At 44.6% G+C, this 17781-nt stretch overlaps 1 protein-coding gene across 4 annotated transcripts in view; it reads left to right on the top strand.

Annotated features, from left to right (window-relative positions):
* Positions 1–17781, top strand: part of TBC1D8 (TBC1 domain family member 8) — a 111807-nt gene that overhangs the window by 82829 nt on the left and 11197 nt on the right. For all 4 annotated transcript variants that reach the window (XM_040623591.1, XM_040623590.1, XM_040623594.1 and 1 more), the window contains 8 exons: positions 1436–1650; positions 2926–3043; positions 5379–5664; positions 6427–6556; positions 6705–6803; positions 7474–7542; positions 11898–12138; positions 12492–12557. In XM_040623591.1, the coding sequence (XP_040479525.1) occupies positions 1436–1650; positions 2926–3043; positions 5379–5664; positions 6427–6556; positions 6705–6803; positions 7474–7542; positions 11898–12138; positions 12492–12557 (1224 nt within the window). The remainder of the gene's footprint in view (positions 1–1435; positions 1651–2925; positions 3044–5378; positions 5665–6426; positions 6557–6704; positions 6804–7473; positions 7543–11897; positions 12139–12491; positions 12558–17781) is intronic.

The following is a 17781-nucleotide window of genomic DNA, read 5'->3' as shown; positions in this document are numbered from 1 at the left end:
TTTGCTGCTCCTATCAGGGTGCTGCGGGAGGCCTGCGGAGGAGGTCTGCTCTTCTCAGTGGCCCTGCTGTGCTCAGGTCAGCCGAGCCTCCTGCAGGCCAGGCCTGGGTACCTGTCTTCTCCTTGCACCCTTCTTATGTTCCTCCCTCATGTGGCTTCATGCCAGACTTTCACCCCAGTCATCTCTCTTCCCTCTTCTCAGTCTCTCCCCCAAATAGCCAAGCCCATCCCCTCTCTGGCCCAGGATGCCCAGATGCACGTGTCCTGCTTCCCGCCATACTTGCTGGCATGTGCTTAGCTGGGATTCATTGATGGGTTCTTACTGCTCACCTCGTTTCACATGCGGAGTCCCTTTTGGCTGGTTTCTTCAGCAAGACAGGCCTTTTTGAAATTAAAAATGTCTTCTGTATTTTTGTATTTAATGAAAACAATCTCTACTCAGAGCTGAAAGGAAAATAGGAACGAGCAAAGAAAGTCACATGACTCACCTTAACCACCTAACAGGCGACACCTGTTAATGCCACTGGTTTATAGTCTGCCTCTAATGAACATACACATCGTATTAAAAAAAAAAAAAAAAAAAGCTAGCTCCTAAAGGGCTGTCTTGCCTTTCAAGTGATGTGTTGACAGAAAGATTGCTGTGGGGTTTAGGGTGTTGCGGGTTGAGTGGCAGCTGTTAGTATTAAGCATTGAGTACAGGGGAGTGTCGTAGTGATTGTTTATGGGATGTGATGGGGAATCAGAGTCAGCAGAAGGTTGAGTTGATGAGCGCAGCATACTAAACCCAATCAGAATTTAAAAGCCTAGACTGGTGATTAAAGGCAGAACTGGGCCCTTTCTGCTTGCCCTGATCTCCCGGGACCTTGCTGCATGGGGCTGGAGGCGGGAGCACAGGTGCCCTGGTGCTGGCTGGTGTTCTGTCGACGCCTCACCCCTGAGGTCCCTGCCTGTTAGAGGCTTGGCGGGGGCTCGGGGGTGGGTGGGCTCTCCTTGGTTGCCCAGCCTCAGAGTTTCTTGTTGGCTCCTTGATAATTGTTTTGATTACTAAACATAGTGCACCTTCTCATGTGTTTTGCACATACATACTCAGTAATTTCGTGTTAATATATGAAAATTGTGTGTCTGTGTAGATACATGTATCCGCTCTTCCTATTACTAGAGAATACAACTTACTAAAAGCATATTAATACAATTGTTTCTAGTATGAGCTGTTTCCCCCCTCTCTATAAGGTTATTCTTAGAAAAGACATGTTGTTTCATTTTTTCTTTTTTGTTTTTGGCAGAAATGAAGTCCTTTGGTTGTGTGTGGTCTCAAAATATTTTCTGTCCCTCAAGTAACGAGACCCCATTGAGTCTTCCGGCAGGACAATCCCCCTCCCCATGTTGACTCTGTCCTGGTAATCCACCCCCTTGAAAAATTACTTTTAAATCGTCAGATGCTGTAACCGATCTCGCCTCGCATCCGGGTTACTATGGCAATCTGGTGGAGGAGTCCATGGGAAAATGTTGCCTGGTGACCGAGGAGATAGAACGGGACCTGCATCGTTCCTTACCGGAGCACCCTGCCTTCCAAAATGAAACAGGAATTGCTGCTTTGAGGAGAGTCCTGACGGCCTATGCTCACCGGAACCCCAAAATTGGGTACTGCCAGGTGAGGTGTGCAGTGGGGGAACAGAAATCTTTGAGTCCGTGTCTTGTGTTGATCACCCAGCTTTTGGGTTCTGTTGTTCTCGGCTGTCTGGTACCAAGGACTGTCCTGTGAAGTCTCTGTGCTTTGTCTCTTCTCTTAAAGAATGTATCGAATAAGGGCAAAGGAATCATCTTTGTATAGTCAAACAGGCTGATTACTTGAGTGCCCATGCTTGGTTCAGTGCACGTGATGAGTCACTGTCCATGGCAGGACAGATCGTCTTCACCACCCCTCCAGGCCTCCGCTGTAGGACAGCACTGATAACGCTTCTGTGGAGCTTTATCTTTCTAGATCTCTACAGAAGTTACAGGGATTATTTTTAAAATATCAGTGCTATTTGGGGAGGAAAAAGATGTTTGGGGCCGATCCCTTTCCTTCAGGAAACACAAGTGGAGGTAAGACGCCCTCTGAGCAGTTGTTGAGTTTACTCCGAAAGTTTACTCAGGGATGTGGTAAACAAGCACAGAATAAAACCCAGTAAAATAAAACACCCCTGCCCCGCCCCAGCACAAGACTGGGGTAGAGAATTTTCTGATACTTGAATATAGAAGAGTTTAAACTTTGTTTTCCTGTGAAAGACAAAATCAACGCGTGAATGTTTTGTGCGTGTGTGTGTGTGTGTGTGTGTGTGTGTGTTAGAACATACACAGGGGCGCCTGGGTGGCTCAATTGGTTAAGCATCTGCCTTTGGCCCGGGTCACGATCTCAGGGTCCTGGGATCAAGCCCAACATTGGGCTCTCTGCTCAGTGGGGAGTCTGCTTCTCCCTCTGTGCCCACCCTTCCTCCCACCCTCCCTCCCTTTATTTATTTTATAAATAAATAAAATCTTTAAGAAAAACAAAAACATACATGCAGAGTAGCTGGGTTTGACCTGAGCCTGAGGCGTGCACCACAGCTGACCCCAGCATTCCTAGATGGGGACAGTGACAGAACGGTGGCTGGTCGCTCAGCCTGGGGTGTCTTGTGGGGACCATGTTGATCCATATGGTCATTCCACTTCATAAGTGTTAGCGTGGTTGGGCTAGACTGGGTGTCTCATCTACAGCCTTGACGTCTGTGGACCCTTGGGGCTTGTGTGTGTGTGTGTTTAAATTTTATTTTATTATGTTAGTTACCATACATTGTATCATTAGTTTTTGATGTGTGTTCCATGAGGACTTGTGTGGTTTTTACTGTCTGTGTGGTGCGACATGGCCCGCTCACTGACCATGCCCTCCTCTGTGAACCCTGAGCAGTCCATGAACATCCTGACCTCCGTTTTGCTGCTGTACGCCAAGGAGGAGGAGGCCTTCTGGTTGCTCGTTGCTGTGTGTGAGCGGATGCTCCCCGACTACTTCAACCACCGAGTCATTGGTAAACTGCCTCCTTCCTCCCCCTCTTCCTCTTCTGTGCTTGGGGAGCAGGGACAGAGCCTGGGCAAAGACATTTGTCATCAGTCCTTGTTCAGAAATCCCCTGTGCAGCTCAGCTGGTCTCTGTACAAACACTGTTTGGCTCTCAAATGTGCAAAACCAACTGGTGTAATCTTTGCACCGTTCTGGCAAAAGGGTGGAGTGAGGTTACCTGAAAAGAATGTTTAGGTTTGAGAAACAAGTTGAAAATTGAAAACCAGAGAGGTTTTCGCTGATACTGTGGCCTGGGAAGGGAGGGTGGTTTTGCCCTCCGTACCCAAGGAGCTCATGCAGACAGACGTGCCCCTTTCCCTTGTGGAGAGGAGGTGCGTAGAGCAGGGCTGGCGACTCTCGAGGCTGGACCTGAAGGACAGACTTGGGAAATGCCCCCGCCGCCCTGGACTTGCATACACTGGTAAGTGAGAAGGCCCATTGTTGCTGCCCCCGCTCTGGGCAGAACTATGACCCCACAGCACTCAGGCACTCACCTGGCGCCTGCCTTTCCTGTGGCGGTTGGAATTTGCAGAATCCCTGTGGTCTAGCACCTCCTAGTGGTCAAAATGACAGAAACATGGCTTTGGCTTGTTGCTACTCTCAGATACCCTTTTTGGAGATGGCCTAAAATTCTGTTTCCAACAGAAACAAAAGAACCAATTTGAGACAGAATTTGGCAAAGGACTGGAGGTGGGGCAGGGCAGGAAGAAAACGCTCCTGAAGACTGGTGTCCAAAGAGCTGAGGGAATGTGAGGACCACTGGGAGTAAGGAGGGGTTGGGCCGGGAAGGATGTGGCCACTTGGTGCCTTTTGGTGGCCTTTCAGTATGCTCTAGACTGTCTTCCCTGGCTCCTTCCAGGTGCCTGAGTGATGGGCTTCCTTCCCTTTCCACTTTATGCTGGGGGAGGCAGTTCAACCTTGTACACGGTAGCACGGAATCATCGGAGCCTCAGGTCACTGGGAGGCAAGCTGCCAAAGCCGCCGTGACGGTGTTGCTGCGGGACGGGGCCTGCTCAGCAGAGGCTCCGTGGTAATGTGTGCACCCGTGTGAGCACCGCCCCGGCACAGGCTGGAGCATTTCCATAGCCCACAGAGTTCCCTTCTGCCCCTTCCCTGCCACAGGGAACACTCGGTCCTGATGTCTGTCACCACGGCTTAGTTTGGCCCAAGTTCTTGCACTTGGTCTAAATGTAATTCTGGAGAACGCACTCTTCCGTGTCTGTTTTCCTGCGTACGACGTGAGGTTGCTGGAGCGTTAGCACTCTGCCCCTTCTTCTGGCTGAGTCGCACTTCACTCAGACCGTGATTTGCTGATCCCATCACCTCTTAGAGGTCTGCGTTGTTTCCAGTCTTTTATTGTAAGTGAAGTTGAAATCCACATTCATGTGTAGGTCTCTCTGAATCAAGATTGCCCATTTTCTTGACTATTTACCTAGGAGTAGAATTGCTAGGTCATAGGTTAGATGGATTTTTAACTTTATAAGAAACTGCCGGTTTTTCAAAGTGAATATTACCGCAGTCACAGATCCCCTACCAGCAACGTATGAGTTCTGGTTGCCCCACGTCCCTGTTAGCCTTCAGAATTGTCTTTTTAAGTTTTTCCATTCTAGTGGGGAAGAAGGGAACTATCATGCAGGTTTTACTTTGCCTTTCTTTGATGAATGATGTTGAACATATTTTTCTGTGCTTACCGGCCATTTGTTTATGGTCTCTTTTGAAGTGGCTGCTCACATCTTTTGCCTATTTAAAGAAAAAAGGGGTTATTGACCACTAAGTTGTAAGAGTTGTTATTTTGAATACAGGACCCTTGTCAGGCTTATGTATTATAAATATTTTCTCTGTGTGAAGTTTGCATTATTATTTTTATTAATGTTTTACGGAGAATACCAGTCTTTTATTTTCATGAAGTCCAATGTATAATTTTTTTCTGTGGCTAATGCTTTTTGTGTCCTAAGAAATGTTGCCTTTTTCCTGTGTTTTTCTTTAGAAGCTTTATAGTATTAGCTTTTATATCTAGGTCTATGACACATTTCAAATGTATTTTCTTGTCTGATGTGAAGTAGGACTTGAGGTCCCGTCTGCCCCCACACAGGTATGCACCTGATTGAGCATTGTTTTTTGAAAATACTATCCTTTCTCCACTGAATTACTCTAGTCAGTGTCAAAAATCAGTTAAGTATGAGTCCTTCTCTGGACTCAAATTCTGTTTCATTGTTCTGCTCGTCAGAGTAGTTTCAATTTCAGGTTAACTTTAGAAAGTGTGAATCCTTCCCCAGCCAAGTCTCTGCGGCCTGCCTTTTCCAGGGGCCCAGGTGGACCAGTCGGTCTTCGAGGAGCTCATCAAGGAGCACCTCCCCGAGTTGGCGGAGCACATGAATGACCTCTCAGCCCTTGCGTCCATCTCTCTCTCCTGGTTCCTGACTCTGTTCCTCAGCATTATGCCTCTGGAGAGTGCGGTGAGCGTTGTGGATTGCTTCTTCTACGATGGGATCAAAGCCATTTTCCAGCTGGGGCTGGCCGTGCTGGAAGCCAATGCCCAGGGCCTGTGCAGCAGCAAGGACGATGGCCAGGCCCTCATGGTCCTCAGCAGGTGGGCTCATGGCGGTGGGTGGGGTGGGGGAGCATCGAGGGCTCTGCAAAATAGACCAGGTGGAGGCAGCAGTGGGTGCCCAGCAGGGCTGTCACTGTGGAATTTTTCCTTCCACTCTGCCACTTGTCACACCGTGGCCTCTCCCCAGTCAGGTGGCACTGTTGCCTGTGTGTGGTGAAGAGCGCCATCTTCCCTGCTCCTCTCTGGCAAGTGAGAGAGGGTACAGGAGAGCAGGTTATCCGTGCTTTTCTCTGAAGAGATACACACTCATAGTGGCCTTGAATGGGGCAGGCAGGCACTGGGAAATGGTGGTCTCAGGCAGCCAGCTGGAGGTTTCAGACATTTGATGTGTAGGGGCTGGTGTGTTGCCGGGCAAGAAAAGTCCCACGAGGCCAAGGACTGGAACCTGGTTCTCTTGGAGCTGAGGGCAAGTTGAAAGACCGATGAAAGTTTCCCTTTCAGAATACTGTGGAAGCTTACAGTGGCACGCATGCACAGAACTTCGTATTGACTTCACCAGAGAGTCCCAGGTCCCTGCAAACCCACCCATGGAGCCCAGATGGACAAGTCTGGCTTTCAGCACATCTCCTTTTCTCTAAGGGAGCACAGTAGTTGCTCTGGTGCCCTCCCCCCAGTGCTTGGAGACGAATGAGCTGTGTCTGAAAGCGCTCTGACATGTCCCACGGCCCCTGGGAAGGTAGCAGGTGTGGTGCGTTGCGGGTGAGGGGAAACCAGTACTTCAGTGGTGGGTTCTGTGCTCAGGTTTCTAGATCACATTAAGAATGAGGACAGCCCCGGACCCCCAGTTGGCAGCCACCATGCCTTTTTCTCCGATGACCAGGAGCCCTACCCTGGGACTGACATTGCCGACCTGATCCGGGACTCCTATGAGGTAAGTGGGTCCGGCCCCATGCCCCCCACCCCCATCCTCTGGGAAGCTTGTTCAGAGACGGATTTTGAGGGAGGTTCCCTGCTGCTACTTCTGTCCTCTGTATGAAAAAAGGGATTGTGTGCATGAGTGACTCCTCGTTTCTCTGCAGAAATTTGGAGACCAGTCTGTGGAGCAGATTGAGCACCTGCGCTGTAAGCACCGGATCCGGGTTCTCCAGGGCCACGAAGACACCACAAAGCAGAACGTGGTGAGTCACGGGTTGTCAGAATGGCAGTCGGGCGCTGACCTGGGTTCCGTTCCGTTTGTCTCAGAAGAATGGCAGCTTTTGGGGCACCTGGGTGGCATGTGACTCTCGAACCTTGGGGTCCCAAGTTCAAGCCCTGTGCTGCGTGTAAAGATTATTAAATATAAATAAACCTAAAAAAAAAAAAAAAAGATTGCCACGCCGCTCCCCCGGCATTGAATTAGGGTGACCTGGTGTAGAAACGGGGTTTAGAGTCAGATGGATTGTGAGCAATCCATGAGCCTCAGTTTCCCCCGTTGTAAAATGGGGTACTAATACCCAGCATCTGGGACTAAATGAGGTGTGATATAGAAGATGCCCGGCGCAGAGGCCTGCAGTGTGAGTCGTTCTTCAGGAGGGACTTCCTGCCCGAGCCACGTCTTTGCAAGAGTTCGATTTCTGTTAGAATTACGCATTTGTCCCGAGGCACTGCTGTGTGAATTGGAAAGGCTGAGGGTAAACACCTTGAGAAAGTTACCATAACGTGATCTTGGTGTCAGAAAGGAACAGACTGCTCCGGTAGACAGGACTTGCGCCTGGCGTCCCCCACGAGCAAGAAAAGCCCCGTGTTCCCTCTGATCCTCCCAGGTGCAGGCAGAGAATTCACTCCACTGCTCTTGGTTCTTTCCTCAAGCTCCGAGTTGTGATCCCAGAAGTCTCCATTCTTCCTGAAGACCTGGAAGAACTCTACGACTTATTCAAGGTAGGAAACTCTGGGAAGATGAGGGAGTGACAGGCCCAAGCCTGTCAGCCTTGGGTGAGGGGGGGCGGGGCGGGGTGGGTGAGCACGTGGGCACTGGAGGGGTCTGCCACGTGCCTGTGTGGTGGTAGCAGAGGCCGGAGCTGCCCCACCTGCCAGCTCCGTCTTTGTCTCGTCTGCCTACGGCTCACATGAGAGCTGTGCTCTGCAGAGGGCCTTCCTTTGGTGCTGGTAACCCATTCCACACTGTTCTACATGGAGTTCCCGGGCCTTAGTAGATGGAACGGTGACCATTACTGACATTACCACCTCCTATACTTTGTGATGACTCATAATCCCACCCATAATACATGTAGACATATTTTTATATTTGACTGGTATTGGTGCTACTTTGTCTTCTATTTTCCCTTGATACTGTTATTAACACTTTTCCATGTTGCCACATAACTCATTTATTTTTTTAAAAGATTTTACTTATTTGAGAGAGAGAGAGATCACGAGTGGGGGTGGGGGGGCAGAGGGAGAAGCAGACTCCCTGCTGAGCAGAAAGCCCGATGCGGGGCTCAATACCAGAACCCTGGAATCATGACCTGAGCCAAAACCAAGAGTTGGACGTCTGACTGAGTCACCCAGGTGTCCCTACTTCTGGTCTTTTCAATCAGAATTTCATTTTTTCAGGGAAAGGGTCACATAGAGCTATCCTTCCATTGTTTTATAAATACGTGATAGGTTAGTAATAAAGGTTCTTCTGTTCCTTAACTTCATTGCATCCTTCCCTAAGCCTGGGATGAATAGGCATGATCGCTTTGTGTTAAGAAGAAATAGCTCTGACCGACTTCATTTAACATTCTTTCCTATTCAAGATGAACAATGTGGTTGGTACTTAATGAAATCTATTTTTATTGTTAAAGCAATTTTTTAATGCTTGAATGCAATTTTTTCCTTTGAGTTTTACAGATATAACCAATATACAGCACTGTGTGAGTTTAAAGCATACAACAGGACTTACATATATTGTCAAGTGATTAGTACAGTAAGTTTAATTAGAATCCATCTCCTGTAGATATAAAAAAAATTTTTTTTTCCTTGTGATGAGGCCTTTAGGATCCACTCCCTTAGCAACTAAGATACACCATATAGCCATCATGTCACCACGTCGTACAGCACATCCCTAGTGCCTGTGTGAGTTTAAAGCATACAACAGGACTTACATATATTGTCAAGTGATTAGTACAGTAAGTTTAATTAGAATCCATCTCCTGTAGATATAAAAATTTTTTTTTTCCTTGTGATGAGGCCTTTAGGATCCACTCCCTTAGCAACTAAGATACACCATATAGCCATCATGTCACCACGTCGTACAGCACATCCCTAGTGCCTATTCTAGTCTACGGCCATACCACCCTGAACGCACCAGATCTTGTCTGATCTTGGAAGCTAAGCAGGGTCGGGTCTGGTTAGTACTTGGATGGGAGACCTAGTGCCTATTCTAGTCTACGGCCATACCACCCTGAACGCACCCGATCTTGTCTGATCTTGGAAGCTAAGCAGGGTCGGGTCTGGTTAGTACTTGGATGGGAGACCTAGTGCCTATTCTAACCGGAAGTTAGAATAACTTCTGGCCACCTCCTCCAGTGCCTCCACTCCTCACCCCAGCCTTGAAGAACCACAAGTCTGATCTCTTTTTCTGAGTTTGCGTTTTTTTTTTTTTTTTTAGATTCTACATGTAAGTGAGATCATATAGTATGTTTCCTTTCTTCTTTTTTTCAAGATTTTATTTACTTATTTGACAGAGATAGAGCCAGCCAGCAAGAGAGGGAACACAAGCAGGGGGAGTGGGAGAGGAAGAAGCAGGCTCATAGCGGAGGAGCCTGATGTGGGGCTCGATCCCATAACACCGGAATCATGCCCTGAGCCGAAGGCAGACGCTTAACGACTGCGCCACCCAGGCGCCCCTGTTTCCTTTCTTATGTCTGACTTCTTTCACTTAGCAATAGTGCCTTCATGGTCCATCTGTGTTGTCAAGCAGTCTTTCAAATTACATGAATTCGTATTTGTGATGTCTGTCTCCTGTTCTCTCAAATTGAAAACAGCATCATTAATCTTACCTAAGTAAGATGTGAACAGTATGATACAGACTCGGTGTCCTAGAATACTTCAGGGAACACCAAAGACCTGAAACAGTTACTTATGCGTTCCATAAACCTGCCGTTACTAACGATCAGTTAAATCCATTCACTCTTGGTGAATTATCGGGCCTTAGAGAGCATTTGGTATCTTTAATAATATTTTACTTGCTTACATGTTCTGGTTAAGACTTTTATTTTCAAATTTTAATTAAAGATCACAAAATAAAGACTAAAATTATACCTACTCTTACCATTAAAAAAAAAAAAAACTTTTAAGCAAAAAATGAAAGGGTCTCATCCTGTCTGTGGCTACAGTCTTACCCTTGTGCTGGTAATTACTGTTAACGAATTGGTGAATATCTTTCCTGATTTTTTTTTTCCTTTTATACTGTCTCTCCCAGACACACACTCCCCCCCGCCACATGACAGATTATGCTACATGAGAAAACAGCCGTACAGTTTCGTTGTAGGGCTGAACCATAATTTACTTAACCATTCACCTATTGAGACACATTTGTTTCTAGTTTTTTGCTGCTTCATACACTGTGCTGGACTGAGCGTCTTTGTGCCTTTCCCTGGACACCAGTGCTGCAGTTTCTGTAGGATGGGGTCCTTAGGGATGCACAAACCAAACTGTAGCCGCTATTGCTAAAGTGTGTTTGATTTTTCAAATTTCATTCCACTGATGATGTCCGAGAGTGCTCATTTCCTACACTCCACATCCAGCTAGCTTTTATTATGGATTTTTTTGCAATTTTGCTAGTCTTGTAGAAAACTGTGTTTTATTTTAATTTAAATTTGTTTATCCATTAGCGAGGTTGACTACAGCTAATTGTGTGCTTCTGTGTATCAGCTGCTAATATGCAGGGGCTTGTTTTTCTGTAGGATTCTGTGTCAGCTGGTTGCATCAGTCCTTGGCTTACTTACTATAATTGTGTTCTTGGCAGGATTCTGTGGGTCTTCAGCGCCACAGGATGCACAGCTAGACAGTGGACTTTCTTAGTGTGTCTTGGGTTTTTAGGAATGGAAATTCATTAGACCTTTGTTTCACCCTGAAAAGTTCTTGTGGTATTTTTCACAATTCTGCGAAGGCCATTTGAAGAACTTGGCTGCCAGGAAATATGACAGTAAAATTATAAATGGCATTTTGGTTTTCATCCAAGGATCTGTGCTTACACATTACAGCGTCCGTACTTGTTTCTGCGCCACCGCGATGGGTGGGGGACACTACAATCGTGCAGAAGCTTGCAGTCGCTGGAGATTATTTCAGTGAGTTGAGATGTCCCAAGAGGTGATTTAGCGTGGGTATAAGAGATGTATCCTAAAGAGGCGAACCTCAGGGACAGCGCCAGTTTTGATTGCTCTAGCTGTCAGTGTATTCCCAAGACTTTGAATTACTTTTTTTTTTTTTTTTTACTTCCAGTTTTTGAATTGTTAATATATTCATCTGGTTCAAAATTCAAAACTTATAAGAAAGTATGCAGTAAAAAGACTTGGTTCTGGGGCACCTGGGTGGCTCAGTTGGTTAAGTGGCTGCCTTCGGCCCAGGTCATGATCCCAGGGTCCTGGGATCGAGTCCCACATTGGGATCCTTCCTCGGCGGGGAGTCTTTTGTTCCCCTTTGCCCCGTCCCCTGCTCATGAGCTTGCTCGCTTGCTCTCTCTCTTTCTCATGCTCTCTCTCTCAAATAATAAAATCTTTAAAACAAAAAACAAAAAACTTGGTTCTACATGTGAGTCCCCACCCCTACTTTCCCTCCCCACAGGCAACCGGGGCAACTGATTTCTTCTGTTACTCTATAGATCTGTCTAGCACTTTTTCGTTTTCAGATGTGATTTGATGAGAAAATAGCAGAATAAAAATTAGGTCTCCTAGAATTAAAACTATGGCAGCTGAACTGCACATTGAAAAAATGGTTAAAATGGTAAGTTTTGTTAGGTATTGTGTGCTATAATGAAAAAACCTTAGAAAAAGAGGTCAAAATTACATACTTGTGGGCAAGAAGTGTAAGGTAACAAGGGAGATCTTTGACATGTCTGGTTAGAGTAATGAGATTGTAAGCACTTTAATTTTTTTCATTTGTTCGAGTTCTAATGGTCTTATTCAATACATAATTTACGAGGCCAAGTGAGTCCTGAGAGAAGGCCAAGTTAACCTTGGCTTTTAAGCGTGCACCCCCCCACAGGTGCCCCCATCTCTCACAGATCCCTCTCTCCCTCTTGTTTGAAGAGAGAGCACATGATGAGCTGTTACTGGGAGCAGCCCAGGCCCATGGCCCCACGCCACGACCCCAGCAGGCCCTACGCAGAGCAGTACCGCATAGACGCCCAGCAGTTTGCACACTTGTTTCAGCTTGTCTCGCCCTGGACCTGTGGGGCCCACACGGAGATCCTCGCTGAGAGGACTTTCAGGCTCCTGGATGACAACATGGACCACCTGATCGAATTCAAAGCATTTGTGAGCTGTCTCGGTATGACCCTGTGGGTCTTCGCTGCAGTGAGTTAATTTGGGACAGGAGTCTGTGAACACAAGACAGGGTGCACTGTGGAGCAGTCCACACAATGACATGTATTAGGGACTGGCCTGAAATTAAAATCCTTCAGAAGGTATGAAGCCAGACAAAATTCACGAGGTTATCTTGCAGCTCGAGAGTGACCTTGTATGTTTTCTATTTAAACGCCGTGTTGTCTGGGGGAAGGGAAGGAAGTATTGGGTGAACAAGTACTGACCGTACTAAGTTCTCTCCCCACAGTAGTTTGTGTCACAACAAATGTACTTTAACCATTTGCATCTACTCATTCTCTCTTTTTTTTTTTTTTGCAGATGTTATGTATAATGGAGAAATGAATGAGAAAATCAAACTGTTATATAGACTTCATATCCCTCCAGGTAAGAAATTCTATGGAGAAAACGTAGGTTCTGTTGTGCTTTGACACAAGTAAGCTTTGTGCGTGACTCTAAAGTTCTTCTCTTTTTAAATTTCATTTAGACTCGAGTCAACAGATGTTTCTAATCTGTGGTTGCTGATAACAAATTTTCAGTACTGGACTGTATGGCCTATGACAGCGGTTACCAAACTTGAGCATGCATCGGAATCATCTGGAGGGCTTGTTAAAACCCAGGTTCCTGGGCGCCGCTCCAGAGTTTCCGGCTCCCTGGTTCTGCGGACCACACTTTGAGAACCGCTGGCCTGCGGAATGTGTGGGGAAGCAGACCCCGGTTGCCTTAACAAATGGTTATTTAAGCCTCTTCTTTTAAAGGACCATTTCATTCTACCAGCATGTAAGACCATGCTTTCCTCAAGTTTAAGCAATGGTAACCAGGAACAAGGAAATTGGTTTTGAAATCTAGGAGGTTATACTTGGCCTTAACCTTAAGGTATTCCTTGGATCTGTGCAAGTTATGGAGGTGGGTTAGTATTGCCAAGATGGCCTCTGGTCCCCAGTGCTGTGGTTCTGGTGTTGGATGGGGCCCCTGACAGAACTTCCCAACGAGGGAAACCAGGAAGTTTTCAGGGCCATGAGATCCTGGTGGCTTTTACAACCAGCACTTCGAGAAAAGTTGGAAATGCACATGGACATCATTCGGGGCTTTCTTGGTCCACTTCCTGAACTGAGCCATACTGAACCGGCAGGTAGTCTGCAGGATGCCCAGGGAGCATTCTGTAGCAGCCACCGTCCTCCACTTTCCGCGGACTCATTATTACTTGACTGCAAATGGCTTAGCATCAGTGAAGTTCTTTGCCTTTTATGCCAGTATAAGTTAGTGAGTTTTGTTCCTTAATTTGCTTTTATTTTTCACAAATGTTTTCCTATTAACATAGAAGACATGCATAATTATTCCTCTACTAACATCACTGTCACTCTTCACAATCATCTGTGTCTAGTATTGCTAAATAGGACATGATTGATTTTATTTCATTCAATTATTTCATTTTGATTTTTAAGCATTTTATTTTGGGATAATTTTAGATTTACAGAAAAATTACAAAGATAGTAAAGATGGAGTTCTCATTTTTTACACATCTTCATACAGTGTTAGTTTCAGGTGTACGACAGAGTGATTCAGCAATTCTGTACACTACTCAGTGCTCGTCATGACAAGTGTACTCGTCATCCCCATCCCCTCGTTCACCCATCTCCCCACCTTCCCCCTGGTAACCACCAGTTTGTTTTCTATAGTTAAGAGTCTGTTTCTTGGTTTCTCTTTTTTCCTTTGCTCATTTGTTTTGTTTCTTAAATTTTACATGAGTGAAATCATGGTATTTGTCTTTCTCTGACTTATTTTGCTCAGCATTATACTCTCTAGCTCCATCCGTGTTGTTGCAAACGGCAAGATCTCATGCTTATGGCTGAGTAATATTCCGTTGTATGTATACACCCCATCTTCTTTATTCATTCGTCAGTCGATGGACACTTGGGCTGCTTCCACAGTTTGGCTATTGTAAATAATGCTGCACTAAACATAGGGATGCATATACCCTTTGAATTAGTGTTTTTGTATTTGTGGGGTAAATGCCCAGTAGTGCAATTACTGGATCATAGGGTAGATCTATTTTTAATTCTTTTGAGGAAACTCTGTACTGTTTTCCACAGTGGCTACACCAGTTTGCATTCCCACCAGTAGTGCACGAGGGTTCCCATTTCTCCACATCTTCGCCAGCACTTGCTGTTTCTTGTGTTGTTGATTTTAGCCATTGTGACAGGTGTGAAGTGATAACTCACTGTAATTTTGATTTACATTTCCCTGATGATAAGTGACGTTGAGCATCTTTTGACGTGTCGGCCATCAGGGTATCTTTGGAGAAATGTGTATTCATGTCTTCTGCCCATTTTTTAAATTGGATTATTTGTTTTTTGGGTGTTGAACTGTATAAGTTCTTTATATATTTTGGATAGTAACCCTTTATCAGATATGGCATTTGCAAATACCTTCTCCCATTCCACTGATTGCCTTTTAGTTTTGCTGATTGTTTCCTTTGATGTAGCCCCAATAGTTTATTTCTACTTTTGTTTCCATTGCCTGAGGAGACATATCTAGAAAAATGTTGCTATGGCTGATGTTAGAGAAATTACTGCCTGTGCTCTGTTCAAGGATTTTTATGGTTTCAGGTCTCACATTTAGGTCCTTAATTCATTTGAAGGGTTTTTTTTTTTGTTTTTTGTTTTTTGTTTTTTGTTTTTTTTTTTTTTTGGTGTATGGTGAAAGAAAGCAGTCCAGTTTTCTCAACACTATTTGTTGAAGAGACTGTGTTTTTCGCATTGGATATTCTTTCCTCCTTTGTTGAGGATTATCCTATAACTGGGTTTATTTTTGGGTTTTCTATTCTGTTCCATTGATCTATGTGTCTGTTTTTCTGCCAGTACCATACCGTTTTGATTACTGCAGTCTTGTAGTATAAGCTGAAATCTGGAATTGTGATGCCTCCAGTTTTGTTTTTTAAGATTGCTTTGGCTATTCAGCGTCTTTTGTGGTTTCATATGCACTTTAGGATCATTTGTTCTGGTTCCATAAAAAAATGCTGCTGGTATTTTGATAGGGATTGCCTGAAATCTGTACATTGCTTTGGGTAGTATGGACATTTTAACAATATTTGTTCTTCCAACCATGAGCATGAAATGTCTTTCCATTTCTTTGTGTCATCCTGACCTTCTTTCATCAGTGTTTTATAGTTTTCAGAGTACAGGTCTTTCACCTCCTTGGTTGTTTATTCCCAGGTATCTTATTTTGGTACAATTGTAAATGGGATCGTTTTCTTAATTTCACTTCCTGCTGCTTCATTATTAGTGTATAGGAATTCGATAGATTTTTGTACACTGATTTTTATATCCTACGACTTGACTGAATTCATTTATTAGTTCTAGTAGTCTAGTAGTTTTTTGGCAGAGTCTTTAGAGTTTTCTCTATATAGTGTAATGTCACCTGCAAATAGAGTTTAAAATTTTCCTTATGGATTTGCATGACTTTTTGTTTGTTTGTTTTCGGATTGCTGTGGCTAGGACTTCCAGTAGTATGTTGAATAAAAGTGGTGAGAGAGGACATCCTTGTCTTGTTCTTGACCTTAGGAAAAAGTCCTTTTTCCCCAGTGGTTATGATGTTAGCTGTGGGTTTTTCATATAAGGCCTTTATTAAATGTTGAACTCTGTTCCCTCTAGACCTCCTTTTTGAGTTTTTATTGTGAATGACAATGCGGGGCTCCATCCCAGGACCCTGGGATCATGACCTGAGCTGAAGGCAGATGCTTAACCGACTAAGCCACCCAGGTGCCCCATCCTTTCTCTTACTGGTGTGACATATCACGCTGATTTGGGAATATTAAGCCACCCTCGCATCCTGGGGGTAAATCCCACTTGATTGCAGTGTAGTGTATCTTTAAACTTATTGGGTTTTGATATTACCATTTAAGATTGATATTTGATTCTTGATCTAATTTTATATTGAATTGTTTCCAAATTATAAGTTTGTTTCTAAAAGACATGTTTTAATTAGTTCATTAAGAGACATTTGTAGACCTTCATTGCTTCAGAAAATCAATTTTTCAAAAGCTTTTTGAACATAAGGAATTGTTGTATTTCTATTTTATGACTCCAGATGTAAATTTTTAAATTAAGTGGAAATTAAGATTTGATATAATATTTTGCTTACCTGTATTTAACATTTGAACAATTAAGTGGAAATTAAGATTTGATATATTATTTTGCTTACCTGTATTTAACATTTGAATTTTTTTTTTTTTTTAAGATTTTATTTATTTGAGAGAGTGAGTGAGCCAGAGGGAACACATAAGCAGGGGCAGAAGGAGAGGGAGAAGCAAATTCTTCTGCTGAGCAGGAAGCCCAATGCAAGGTTCAATCCCAGGACTCTTTAGATCATGACCCGAGCCGAAGGCAGACACTTAACTGACTGAGCCACCCAGGCGCCCCTAACATTTGAATTTTTGATGCAGTTAAAGAAAAGTCTTAATAATGCAGACAACCTAAAACCTCTGTTTAGGCATCAGTTTGCTTAAGGCCATGAAGATCCACAATACATTTGGCTCGTTTTAATTCAAATTTAACAAATATTTACTTTCCATCGTAATAACTTTTTGAGTAAAGGCGGGACAAGGACATCAGTGGGGAGAAAAATCGCAAAACCCATGGGACCAAACAAAGCCTCCAACACCCACCTTGTGCAGAGCACTTGGAACTCTGCAGGGTATTATGGAGGGCAAAGGGCTTTTGTGAGCTTGTTTCACAAAGGTATCTGATGCAACTCAGGAAGCAAGGAAGTGCTAAGCCCAGGCCCTTGAAGTTCCTGAAGAGCTCTCCTTATTGGCGCCATAGTAACTGCAACAGTGTTTGTTTAGCAGAGAAAATAGAAAAGAAATAGTCCAGATGATGTGATGCTATCTCGGGTGAAGTAGGGATGAACAGTATTCCAGAGGATTATTAAATCAGGAATTTTCACTGCAGATTGATAAATCTACGGATATTGGTCATTTCGCTCAGTTAATTATACTAATTGGACGTCCAGAAGACCATTTCCGGGAAGAACATTAGCTTCATTAGAAAGAAGCCCCGGAGCAAGCTACCGAGAACGCTATATTGGAAATGGTAAATGAGCACGAGTAGACACTGGAGGCTTGCTGTAAAAGAGCTTACGGAGCCTGGAGCTGACTCACCAGCTCCTCCCGGAAGTGCTGGGATTTAGGGACTGTGTTGGTATGTTTGCAGAGCAGCTCTCCACAAGGGGTCAGACTGTCCGGATCCACGTTAAATGATCTTCAGGTGTTGGATCTCATACAATTTGAGCTGTTCCAGTCTTCTGTTCTTTATGTGAAGAAATAGGTTTCTTTGTGAGGCTATATTATAGACACCAAAGTGCACTGCTGTTTAAAGGAAGAGGTTTTGTCAAGAAGTGGAGTTAAAAGAGAAAATCTTACAGATTACTTTCCATCGTAATAACTTTTTGAGTAAAGGCGGGACAAACACATCAGTGGGGAGAAAAATCGCAACCCATGGGACCAAACAAAGCCTCCAACACCCACCTTGTGCAGAGCACTTGGAACTCTGCAGGGTATTATGGAGGGCAAAGGGCTTTTGTGAGCTTGTTTCACAAAGGTATCTGATGC

The sequence above is a fragment of the Ursus maritimus genome, unplaced genomic scaffold (assembly GCF_017311325.1).
Source record: "Ursus maritimus isolate PB19 unplaced genomic scaffold, ASM1731132v1 scaffold_6, whole genome shotgun sequence".
Lineage (NCBI taxonomy): Eukaryota > Metazoa > Chordata > Mammalia > Carnivora > Ursidae > Ursus > Ursus maritimus.
The sequence above is the reverse complement of the archived record's forward strand: the minus strand, read 5'-3'. Positions and strand labels throughout refer to the sequence as shown.